At 40.5% G+C, this 13,360-nt stretch overlaps 1 protein-coding gene across 1 annotated transcript in view; it reads right to left on the bottom strand.

The window, feature by feature from the left end:
- LOC132268266 (BTB/POZ and MATH domain-containing protein 4-like) overlaps positions 1-11,203 on the bottom strand; it is a 38,499-nt gene extending 27,296 nt beyond the window's left edge. Inside the window, exon 1 of the mRNA XM_059769093.1 lies at positions 10,521-11,203. Coding sequence (XP_059625076.1) covers positions 10,521-10,915 — 395 coding nt within the window. The 5' untranslated portion in view covers positions 10,916-11,203. The remainder of the gene's footprint in view (positions 1-10,520) is intronic.
- Positions 11,204-13,360: the final 2,157 nt, after the last annotated feature.

Raw genomic sequence — 13,360 nt, 5'->3', positions numbered from 1 at the left:
GTCTTGATCCACTGCCGTCACCGCTTCATGATCAACAACAGCCGTCGTCACCCTTCTCAACAAAAGCCGTCGCCGCCCTTCTCAACCACAGCCGTCGCTGTCGCCGCCCTTCTCAATAGCCGTCGTCTCTCCGACGCCAACAACAGCCGCCATCTCTCCGAAGCCAACAATAGCCGCTGCCTCTCCCCAACAACCACAGCCACCGCCGCCACCATCGCACCAACGCCAACAACAGCCACCGCAGCCTCTCCCCGACAACCATAACCGCTGCCATCGCACCGACGCTAACCCACCACCAAACAAAAGCTTATGATCCAACCGTGATTCCCGACGACAGCAACGACCAGTGGAAGCTTCGACGAAGGCGACCATCAAACCAGACAACGTTGACGACTGGAGAAATTCCCGACAACGACCCGATGCTGAGGCTCCACTGCTCCGGCGAACCGACGCTAACCCACCACCAAACAAAAGCTTGTGATCCAACCGTGATTCTCGACGACGGCGATGACTAGTGGAAGCTTCGACGAAGGCGACCATCATACCAGACAACGTTGACGGCTAGAGAAATTCCCGACAACGACCCGATGCCGAGGCTCCACTGCTCCTGCGAGAAGAACGATGATGGCGGTGGTGGTTCAATTAATCACAATCTATATACATACATACATACATACATACATACATACACACACATATATATATATTTACACACACATATATATATATATATATGTGTGTGTATGTATGTATGTGCAGGAAGGAGATAGATTACAGGAATTTGGGGAAAGTGGATTTGGGAAAGAAGATGGATTACGGGTTATAAATACACAATATATGTTCGTATATTATACAGAGAGATTAGGAGTTGATCTTTGCACTTTCTATTTTGTATTTTGTGATACTTGATAGCTTTATTTCGAGCACCATGGCGGTGGCAGTGGCGGTGGCGGTAGGGCGGTGAAATGGTGGTGGTGGGTGTGAACTAGTATGAGTATAGTTTCTAGGGAATTTTGGTCAATAAAAAATAGTTGTATTGGGTAAATTGGTAATTGAATGTGTCAAAGGACAATAATGTCAATTCACGACCATTGGGGTGTCTTTGTTAACTTTATCAAATTTAAGGGGGTGTCTTTGTTCAAAAAACGGCTAAGTTGTATATGACTGTTAATATGGTAAACCTCAAGGGGTTTCGTTGTAATTAACCCTAAATTCTAAGACGTGTCTAATCTCTAGGATGTTTTGTCCATAATAAGTTTGTGGGTTCCATGTGCTTAGAATAATCATTTTAGATAACAAAATATCTTTTTTCCTGTGACAAAATTGTCCCTTCACTAAAATGATTATACTAAGCACATGAAACCCAGATATTAGACATAGGTCTTAGAATTTGTATACAACACTCTGTCTCTCCCTCTCCCCCTCTCTCTGTCTCCTTTGTCTTAGTACAATTAGAGGAGCAGCTCCATATGTGACTGTTAACCCCTCCCTCCCTAACCCCCACACCCAACCAACTCTTCCACTATCTCTCACCCCCTATGCACCACCTCCGCCCCCACATGATGCGCATGAATCGAAGTCCATGACCAACACTATATCAGTCATAGGCTTCATAATTATACTTCTCTGTTTCTTGATGCTTATACTATGCAAATACCGGTCGAAGCATGGCAAAGAAGAAGAAGAGCCAACTGCACAAGGACAAACGATTCCTAAAAATACCAATGCATACCATTCTGCTATTGATGCCAATGCCGACTACACCTCCTCTCCCGGCGCCCCGTGCTTTCTCTCCAATTTTGTGAACTACACCGTTCAAATTCAATTGCTACTATATTGTGAGAATTGCCCTTGGTCTGCACCGTATATATACATATTATAAATAACACATTTCATACGGGACTCCCCTGTACTGACTCTAGAAATCTTGGATCTATTATTGTTAATATAGTTATGAACATTGAAAAAATGGGCTTGATCCCAATATGGGTTATGTTTATATATATATATATATATATATATATATATATATATATATATTGTGCTTATAAAGTCTGAACAACATGGAAGTCCAAAGCATAGGATAAACCCACAAAGGAGTAAAGATAACTAGTGCCACCCTCTCGATGACTCTCCCAATTCGTGGTGGGCAAGGCAAGGGAACCACATCCCTAGGTCTAACACAACTACAAAAATGACTTTATAATAGGAGGGGTTGGTCAACCTACTAAAGGAGAAATTAAACAAAAGTCTGTCTTTAACTTACTATGGTTCAAGTTCTAACTTTACCGCCAAAGTACACCCAGTCGGCACCACGTCGGTGCCAGCATCTGTCACCTCTTCTCTTCTCTTCTCTTACATGAAAAACGTCATACGTCAAATCATGCTGAATTATGCATCACTAGTTAGCATTGTGTGTGGGAAACATACACAAGTGCAGGGGATAGCTAGTTCATGCAAGATTTCGATGATAGAGAACCTGATGTCCTAGACGATTATAAGGTGTCGCAGTGCCGGAACAACAGATCCTCCGTCACTATGGAACCCGCATGATGGGTCTCCACATCAAGATCCCTCATCCATCATACTAGGGGGCAGAACAAAGAATCGTATGATAACAATCTGTGAATGATGACAAGGCTCAAAAGGCTTGGCACATCAACCTTGTTATACCAAGCCAGTAAAGTGCCTGATCTCCATCGCCGACCAAGTGCCCAATCTCCCTCACCAGCCAATGTCTAGTCTTCCACGCCAACCAAGTGCCTGCTCTACCACGCAAACCAAGAAACTGGCCTCCCGTGCGAGTCAAATGCCCTGTTTCTCACGCTAGCTAAGTGCCTTGTTTCTCTTTCATAAAGTGTCTAATCTCTCTCGCCAATCAGTGCCTAGCCTCTCTCACCAACAAGTACCTGGCCCCTCGAGCTACGAAGGCCTGATTGTCCAATACCAAGGTTCAGTCATCCAATACCATGGTTAGTCACTCCACACCTAGCTTTGTAGGTCTCTACACACCAAGGTCTTTCGACACCAAGGAGGTTTCCATGCCCGGGGAGGACTCTACATCTTGGTTGGCCCATGCCCAAGGAAGCTCTTATCCGCTGATCACCACGCTCTCATCTCTCGATCACCAAGCCCTCATCCATTAGGCACTAAGCCTATCTCATCCACATTAAGCATGGGAGTCTCAGACTCAAGCAAAAGACCTAGGTCTTAGAACGCCCAAAAAAAAAAGAAAAAAACCCTTAAGACTTGTCTCAGGAGAAAAGTCGTCAAGTCTTAGACCAGTATCGAGACCATCAGCTCTTGGAAACCGAGAGCGCGACACTCATCTAAGGGCATCCTCAAGAAACCCGGGTAAATCGAAATGGCAAGCTACACCTAAGGCTACTACCTCTCGAGGCTACTCCCCTCCTTATTACAGGGACAACCAAACAAACCTTGGTACAATCACTACCCCTTACTAAAGGGGTTTCCCTTATTAAAGGGCAGATTGAGTAAAGCCTGAGACCTTTGGCACATCCTCACTGAAGGGGCGGGATAAATGAAACCAAAGGTACACCTCCTACCCTCATCAAAGGGACGAGAGGTCGACTGCACCTCCTTCCCTCATTATTAATGGGGCGAGAGGCCGAGTACACCTCCTTCCCTTATTATAGAGATGAGACGGCAACTACCCATTTAATAAGGGTGAGACAGTTGAAGCTCAATCAACTATCCCTCTTGTTGTACACTATTGTATGAGTTGTCACACGTGTATAGTTAGTATTATATGAGTTGTCACCTACCCCTCATTACCATATACAAAATTACCATGTATAGGGTTTTCTTGTTCTCCACTCACCTACTCTCATAGCTTCTCCTATATAACACCATTGTATTAATATATTACTTACTCAATAACATATACGTTTTCATATATTCTCTTTCTCTCTCTCTCTCAACATGGTATCAAAAAGGAAATCGATCCCTCTTTAAATTTTTTTTAGTCTTATTCAGACTCCGATCTTTTTTTTTTCATAATTGTGGTTGTATTAAAGAAAAGAAATTATGTACAAAGTCACAGAGGGCATTTCCTCAGAAAATAAAAACACCTAAGAGAGAAATGGATACAGACATCCAATCTCAGCAACTCCGATAACAGAAATAAAGGATCAAAAGGCAAAATTTCACTTTCAAAACTAGACCACTAATCAGCCAAATCTGAAAGAAGAACCTTGTGAATATCCAACACCTCCAGCAGCAAATTTCTTGCCACAACCTCTGGAGTAGTAGCATTTCCATAAATTCTAGCATTTCTCTCATGCCAAATCCCCCAAAGTACAGCAGCAAACAAGGTTCTATGAAACCCCATAGTAGACAAATCCTGAAACCAGATAAACAAATCCCCTAGAGACTCTACATCAGCAAACTGTTGCATATTCCACTTCAAAGTATCTCCCAACCATCTCCAAAAATCTTGAGAAAAACGGCATCCAATAAAAATATGTTCTGTTGTATCAACAGCTCTTTGACACAAAGAACACCTAGCCACCAAACATACCTTTCTTCTTTGAAGAATCACCATAGAAGGAATTCTATTCTGCAGCACAAATACTGCACTAACAGACATCTAGGCCTTGCTTGGCCCCAACAGAACCTATGCCAGCTAACCTCATCTGCTTGAATTCTACAAGTTTGCCAAGCTTTTTTGAAAGAAAATTTGCCATTGTCCCACAAAAGCTTATCTTCAGAATTGTGTATGGGTACCTGCACCAGAAAATCTCTAAACTGATGTACATCTTGTCCTGAAGAAGTCTCAAATTCCATCTACCGTTTTCCATTAAACTATCCAATGAAGCAGTTTTGGGAACATTTAGTGATCTAAACACTCTATGTCTAAACTTATAAGCAATTGTCAAACCATCACACCATGGATCCTGAAGTAAAACTGAGCTACCATTCCCAATATAAAAATTAACATGTTGCAGCATTCTATCTCTCATCTCCACAACAGATTTCCAAATAATAGAGTGAGTAATCCAAGGAATAACAGACCAGTAAGAAGCATGAGGAGTATATTTACTTTTAAACCAGGACACCCACGGCCTATCTTTGCTTGTCAGAAAATCCCAAGCTAAAACAACCTTCGATGCAGCTTGAATATCCACAAGCTTCCTCAGACTCCGATCTTGATTCCATCTCAGCTTTCTCTCAATCTCTTCTCTCCTCGGTGATCTCAATTCTCATCTCAACAATCTCTCTCGGATCCCTCTTCAGCTCTCTCCTCGATAATTTCTCTCAAGTTCATCTCGGTTAGATCTTGGTTCTCGTATCTCGGCTCCCTCTCACTACTATATCTCATTTATTCGGCAACTCTTGTGATGGATACTAAGGAATCCCATCTTCTTGGGTCAATCGCCAGCACCAAACTAGTAAAGCATGAGTGTGCAAATCAGCCCTCCTCCACCGCTACTATCGTTACTTTAGGTAATACGTGTCTCCATGCTTCATCTTCTACACTTTGGATCATTGATTCAGGGGCATCCGATCACATGACAGGTAACCCATCTCTTCTTTCTGATATTTCTCATGTTTTCTCACCATCGGTTGTTACTATAGCGAATGGTGCCAAATCACCTGTCCATGGAATTGGTACCTTCCGCTCTTCGGGTCTCACTTTTTCATCAGTTTCATATATCCCTCAATTTTCATTCAATTTATTGTTAGTTCGCAAAATCATATCAAATTTAAATTGCTCAGTTACTTTTTCTCCTTCCCGTTATGTCTTTCATGATCTCAAAATAAAGAAAACGATTGGTGGGGGGTTTGAGAAGGATGGTCTTTACTACTTCCAGCCAACTACTGCTTCGACAGCTCTACATTCCACCTCCTCTTCAGCTTACCAGTGGCATTGCCGCCTTGGACATCCCTCTTCAAATAGTCTTCGAGCCTTGGTCCCTTCTTTAGTTGATTTTTCAAATTTAATTGTACTACTTGTGAAATTAGTAAACATCGTCGGGCTACTTTTAAGTCTCGTTTTGATAATAAAAGTTTAAAACCTTTGGAGTTAGTACATTCAAATGTTTGGGGACCAGCTCGTACTACTAGTTTATTTGGTGCTCGTTATTTTGTGTCATTTATTGATTATTAATTACGTTTAACTTGGGTTTATATTCTTAAAGATAGATCTCAAGTATTCTCTATTTTTCAATCCTTTTATGCTAAAATTCAAAATCAGTTTGATGCAAAATTACTTGTTCTTAGAACTGACAATGCCCTTGAATATTTTTTTTTGATAAGTAACAATGCCCTTGAATATAAACTTAATGTTTTTCAAAAGTTTCTTGAGTCGAGGGGCATTATCCATCAAACATCTTGTGTTGATACCCCTCAACAAAATGGAGTTGTTAAACGAAAGAATGGCCCACTCCTAGCTATCGCTCGTGCCTCAATAATTCAAATGCAAGTTCCAAAACATTTTTGGGCAAATGCAGTTCTGGTTGCTGCTTATCTTTTAAACCGCATGCCTTCTAGGGTCCGTTAAGGAAAATCACCCTTCCAAATGATGTTTTCTAACAAAAAAAACCCTTTTTCCATTCCTCCAAAGGTGTTTGGGTGTGTCAATTTTTCATTCTGACATCCCACCAACTCTTCGTGTCTATGCTCGTCGCCGGAAAAGAGAAGTTAATCATATTCCAACGACTGAAGTAGTAAACCCAGCCTTGCCACTTCCACAAGTCGCTTCAACGCCTAGAGATTCTCCCATCTCTCCAGACTCTGATCTTGATCAACCTTTGGAAAGGTAAACGATCTTGTACCAATCACCCTATCTCTAATTTTGTATCATTTAATAAATTGTCCTCCTCCCTTTAAGCTTTTTCTTTGTCATTATCTTGTATTGCTCTTCCTAAGTCCTACAGGGAGGCACTTTCTCATCTAGGGTGGAGGAAAGCTATGGAAGAAGAAATAAACGCTTTAAAATTGAATCATACTTGGGACCTTGTTCCTAAGCCTGCTGATACTCAGGTTGTTGGTTGTCGTTGGGTTTTTACTGCTAAACAGAAGCCTGATAGTACTATTGACCATCTCAAAGCTCGACTTGTTGCTAAAGGCTACACTTAGACTTATGGCCTTGATTATACTGAGACGTTCTCTCCTGTGGCCAAACTGAATTATGTTCGTGTGATAATCTCTCTTGCAGCTAATCTAGACTGGCCACTTCATCAACTTAATGTTAAAAATGCCTTTCTGCATGGTGACCTTATTGACACATTCTATATGACTCAACCACTTGGGTTTGAGTATAAGGGGGAGTGTGTGTATCATCTCAAAAAGTCTATCTATGATCTCAAACAGTCCCCTCGTGCATGGTTTGATAAGTTCAGTAAAGCAATGGTAGTTAACTTCATGGTATGACCAGAAGCCAAGCTGACCACTCTCTTTTTTTTAAGAAAACGAAACGTGGTATTGTGGTTCTTGTGGTGTATGTTAATGATATCACTATCACCGACAGTAACAAAGATGGGATACAAGTTCTAATCCATCACTTGAGTTCTAGCTTCCTTACTAAAGATTTCGGCAAACTTGGGTATTTTCTAGGAATTGAGGTCGCTTGGTCAAAGCAAGGCATTAGTCTTTCTCAGCGGAAGTATACTCTTGATCTTTTACAGGATACTGAATATCTTGGTTCAAAACTTGTAGCTACACCCATGGAGACTAATGTAAAACTTAAGGTGGATAATGGTGACCCAGTCGATGATCCAAAGATGTATCGAAGACTTGTAGGTAAACTTATTTACCTCACAATCACTCGTCCAGACATCTCCTTTGCAGTCAGTGTTGTGAGCCAGTTCATGACCAGTCCTCGGGTACCTCACATGGAGGCAGTTGTACGCATCTTGAAGTATCTCAAGGTGCTCGAGGACGTGGTCTTCTTTATCGATCTTCTAGACATCTTGGGATTGAGGGATACACAATGCAGATTGTGTCGATTCTCCTTCTGATTGGCGGTCCACCACGGGTTACTGCACCTTCATAAGAAGAAATCCAGTAACTTGGAGGAGTAAGAAATAGTCAGTTGTGGCTCGTTCCAGTGCTGAAGCAGAGTATCGTGCAATGGTACACATTGCCTGTGAGCTTACTTGGTTGAAAACTCTTTTACAGGAACTTGGGATTTTAGTCCTATACCCAATTCCCTCCATTGTGACAACCAGACAGCTATTCATATTCCTAGCAATCCAGTCTACAATGAGAGGACTAAACACATTGAAGTAGATTGCCATTTCATTCGATCTAAAGTTCACTCGAATGAGATTGTTACACCTTTTGTTCCTTCTCATAGACAGCTGGCAGACATCTTCACTAAGGTGCTTCCCAAGAACTCTATTGACTCCATATGTAGCAAGCTGGGAGTTATTGACATTTACTCTCCAGCTTAAGGGGGAGTGTTGTACAGTATTGTATGAGTTGTCACACGTGTACAGTTAGTATTGTATAAGTTGTCACCTACCCCTCATTACGATATATAAAATTACCATGTATAGGGTTTTCTCGTTCTCCACTCACTTACTCCCAGAGTTTCTCCTATATAAACACCATTGCATTATTGTATTTTTTTTTTTTTTTGATAAGTAAAAATTAAATAAAAAGGCGTTCAAAAGGAGAACACATCCCAATTACAAGATTGGAATCGAGGCTAAGGCCTCAAAGAATCCAAGAAAGTAATTAAATCATCGGAAGAAGAGCAAGAACTCCTCTTGACATAATTAAAAAGAGAGCGAATAATAAAGAGTTTTAGCGTCGTCATAGACGACTCCTTCCCTTCGAACATTCTGTTATTTCTCTACTTCAAGATGCACCACCACACGCAATGTGGAATGACTCTCCAGTAATCACTTACATCTCTCCGCACACGACATTCTCTCCAAGCATGAATCAACTCCTTTGAAGAACTTGGCATTACCCAACGATGCCAAACAACCCAAAAATAAAAGTCCAACAGTCATGTGCCATGGGACAATGCATAAGGATATGATCAATTGACTCACTATCTTGCTTGCATAGGCAGCACCAATTGACAAGAAAATTTTCCCTTTTCCTCAAATTATCAATGGTCAAAATCTTACCCCAAACAACGGTCCATAAAAAAAATGCCACCCGAGTTAGAGCCATAAAGCACCAAATGGTCTTCCACGGAAAGTCCAGGCGATCAAAATTAGATAAGCATAAGAATAAAGATCGCACTTCAAAGCGACCATGGGAAGAGGGAATCCATATCAGATTGTCACTTCCTCTGCCTACACCTTCCTGCCGATACAACTGATCCAGGAAGACACAAACCTCATTCAACTCCCAATCCTGAAAAGAGCGTCGAAAGTGCACATTCCACGTAAACCCACTGCTATCAAGTCGATAACAATCAGCTACGTATGCATGCCTATCAACTGCAATACTAAATAGTCTAGAAAAGTACGAGATAATGGTTGATCACCACACACCATTGTATTATTGTATTACTTACTCAATAACATATACGTTTTCATATATTCTCTTTCTCTCTCTCTCTTTCAACACCTCTTATTAGAGAGTAGAAGTCGTGGCAATCATCTATGTCGACTCAACATTTGTGCCAAACATAAGCGATCAAAGATAGGGTAATTCCAAGCTCGACCTCAAATCAAGAAGGTGCTCGAGGAACACAATACCCGAGTAGGCGCACTGCTTGAAGGGGCTTGCCTCCATCACATTTTGCAACTTAGAGAGACTTTTCTGCTTCTCCACTTCATTGCACATAGCGATTACAATTGGTCCTTTTCCAATCAAAATTACCGAAAACTTCCTTATTCAATATTTTCATAGCTACCTAGAGTGTCTTTATTCTTCATGCTAGACAACACTATTCTCGACTAACCATTGACCCAATCTCTAAACTATCCTCGTTGGGCTCAAACCTTAAAAAAAACCACGCCCATCCTAATTTCTCAACTAGGCATTTCTTGCAGAAGACTGACTTAATTCTTAATGTCAAAGCTTTTAGATGAAAAGCATTAGAAAGCAAATCCAAGTTTTGAGAGCAACCATTTTATGCAACATAATGTCACAAAATAATATCAAAGGTTAGGTTGCCTCTAATGTTTACCTCCCAAATAAACGGGAAATACTGGATAACACCCTTTAGACGTTTAATACAAACCCTAGTTAGTTTGATTGGGTTAGCTTACATCCAATGACACCAACTGATTTAAAATAAGTGCGCTTTAGTGTACCTAAGGAATACCAAGAATCGAAATAGCATATTAGTAATTTATGACATTACCTCAAAACTCCAGTTAGTTACAAACCATTACGAAGAAAAACAGTTGAATTATGATGCCATAACGAGGTTTTAGACCAATTAAGTGAAAATTTAGAAGTCAAGAACGTATTTACATATAAATCTTTACAATGGTTCGCACGACACAACAGAGTTATGCACATTAAGGTGACGATCTACAAAATTAAGCCAAACAAGACATCGAAATTAAGCAGTCAAAAAGACCTACCACATGCTGCCTCTGTACTTCAACGTATACGGCCCGCTCTCCAGTGAGCGATCGAAATGGCTGTGAACCTTATGCTTCCCTTTCCCACTTTGATCAACCAGAGTCAATTCGAACAACGCTCTCACATCAGTGCCCTCGCTCGCCAACGCGATGAAAACCGAAACGTATGTCGAATTGTCCTCCGGGTTCTTCCCATCCGGATAGAAGTAGATGGCCCACTGGTACCCACCCACCGTGAAATTGTCGCTGGCGATGTGCTTCCCAACGCCCATGCCTTTGGCCAGAGAGTAGCCTTGGATTTCGAACCGGTGAGAGCCGTTCACTGTCTCCGTCACCGACCGAGAGCTCGTCGGCGACGCCAGGGGGTTCTTCTCGGCTGTGGCTGTGTCCGACATTGTTGTATAGCTAAGAAACTATGGAGTTCATGGAAGGAAGGTTCGTCCTGAGATTCTTCTACAAACAGACTCTTTCGGAAGTGAATTCGAGGAATTGATAGAGAGAGACTGAAAAATGGTGGGAGATGATTAGAGTTGGGGATTTGAATCGGATGATGATGTCGACGATTATGAGGTGAGGAGAAAGATACCTATATAGGGTTTTCTCTCTAGAAATTTTTCTTTTTTTCTTTTTTTCTCTCTTTTAGAACGATGAGAGAAACGACGCGGTGGAAAGAAAGTGGCAGTTTCTGCAGCAATGTTGGTCAAATTAAAATCCCAAAAAAAAAATTTTTTTTTGTTTTGCACCTTGGATTCATACGTACTAGCTTAGCAAGCAAATTACTCCCTCCGTCCAAAGTTGGACGCTTTGGAATTACTTTAAGTTCTCAAAGCGCCTAACTATTTTGAAACAAAAGGAGTGACGCTTTGGAATTACTTTAAGTTCTCAAAGCACCTAACTATTTTGAAACAAAAGGAGTGATTAAACTGGAAATGTTTCGAGTTTATTTATTACTGGTCAAATTAAATAAAATTTAAAAATAAGTATGGAAATTTTTAAATGATAATTAAAAAATATATATTTTAAGAGTTTAATTTTAAGTGATAATTAAAAAATAAATATTTTAAGAGTTGAATTTTATAATGACCCGAGTTTTATTTAACCCGGTGGGTCAGTGATGAACCGAAGATTGACTCGATAACGAATCCAGATGCGGAAGCAAAAAACAAAACAACGGCTTCCCAAGGCACTACACGCCTCTAAGACACTTTGATGACCTTCCATGAGGTTGTGTAACTCAATGAGAACTGACGCGGAGACAAAAGATCGGAATTATGACAAGTAAGCCCCCAGGGGCAAATTAGTCATTTCAAAAACTATGGATTCTGATACCACCGGGCACACCGCTAGAAAGGCAATGAAAAACTAATCGAGATGGGCTCAAGAATCGCATGATTCGGAGTTCAACGAAGAAGAAACGACAAGATGAAGAGAAACGAGCAAAACCCATTAATCAAGGGCAAAATGGTCAATTTACAATTAAGAATGGAGATTTGACTCTAAACAAGTCAAATGAAATCCACACAACCTAAACTAATCGTTTCACAACATTCTAAGAGGTTCCAAGAACATTAGACAAGAATCCCATAAAATGCCTATTTCCGATTTAAACAAAATCTGACACTGTCTCACTAAAATATAAATAACTCCCACTGTGATTTGAATCTGAAAATGGCATAGGTACCATTGGAAAGCTGACTCAAAATTCATAAATTTAGGCTCAAGAATCACCCCATTTGGGTTAGAAATGAAGGAGATATGGCCATTTGATGTCAGAACTTCGATGTTGAAACATATCTGAGTTGCTGTATGAAAACAAGCTATTTCGGTCGACCGAAATAGAGTTTCGGTCAACCAAACTGGACAAAATTATGCTGAAAACACATGTTTTGAAGGGAGGTTGGTTTGGTAGAGCGAAATGAATCATCGGTCGACCAAAATAAGCCATCGATCAACCGAATTGGTCCTGAACAGTGAAAATGACTACTGGAATTGATGATTTACTGTGCAATAAAGATCCCAAAAGCCATCGGTCAACCTAAATGGAGTTTCGATCGACCGAAACACCTCGAAAAGCTGTTGTAAGGTCTGCTATGAACAAAAATTGTTGAGGCTTCACCCAAGCCTCAAACCCCAACATGAGATTGGTCCAAAAACATGATTTTAAACTATGTAAGCATGTCAACAAGCGTACTTTAAGTGTTGGAGTGTGTTACAATGGCCCATGGTCTAATTACATAACATTTACAAGATTTTACATGTCAAACCTCCAAGGTTGGTAAAAATACATTTCAAATGCAAAACTTGAAATTTAAATACATACACTTGAACTTTAAAGTTTGTAGCCCTTGGCCTCATGTCATACATATCAAATAGGTACCAAATAGTGTATCTAAGTACACTTTACATGTCATTAGGCAAAAATGAAATATTGAACCTAATTAAGTATTACAACTTTAAAGGTAAAACTTGAACATGCTAACACTTGCATGTGAACAAGAATGCATTAAAAGAAACTTCAAATCTCCAAATCACCCTAGGCAAGTCCAAATCTCTGAGTCTTGAATCCTGTACCTGAACAAATCCCCCAGTAACTTCGAGGTGAGTAAACAAGTTTACTCGTAGAGAATGAGCATGCATCGACTCGATTTCTTTCAGATTTTTAGATTAACATGAAACACTTCAAAAAGGATCATGTCACCTAACGTCTATGTCAAAGTGAGACTCAGGGATCATCCTAAGCTACCTTAGAGTGTAAATCAATAAGAATCATGATATATATACATATATGAAATGAATCAAGGTTGGGATAATCCAAAGAACACGACAAGAAGGATGCTTGA

Source organism: Cornus florida, unplaced genomic scaffold, assembly GCF_030987335.1.
Source record: "Cornus florida cultivar Cherokee Brave unplaced genomic scaffold, ASM3098733v1 CherokeeBrave_3.0.0_Hap2_Chr08, whole genome shotgun sequence".
Classification (NCBI taxonomy): Eukaryota; Viridiplantae; Streptophyta; class Magnoliopsida; order Cornales; family Cornaceae; genus Cornus; species Cornus florida.
Note: the sequence above shows the minus strand (reverse complement) of the source record. Positions and strands in the feature narration are given on the sequence as shown.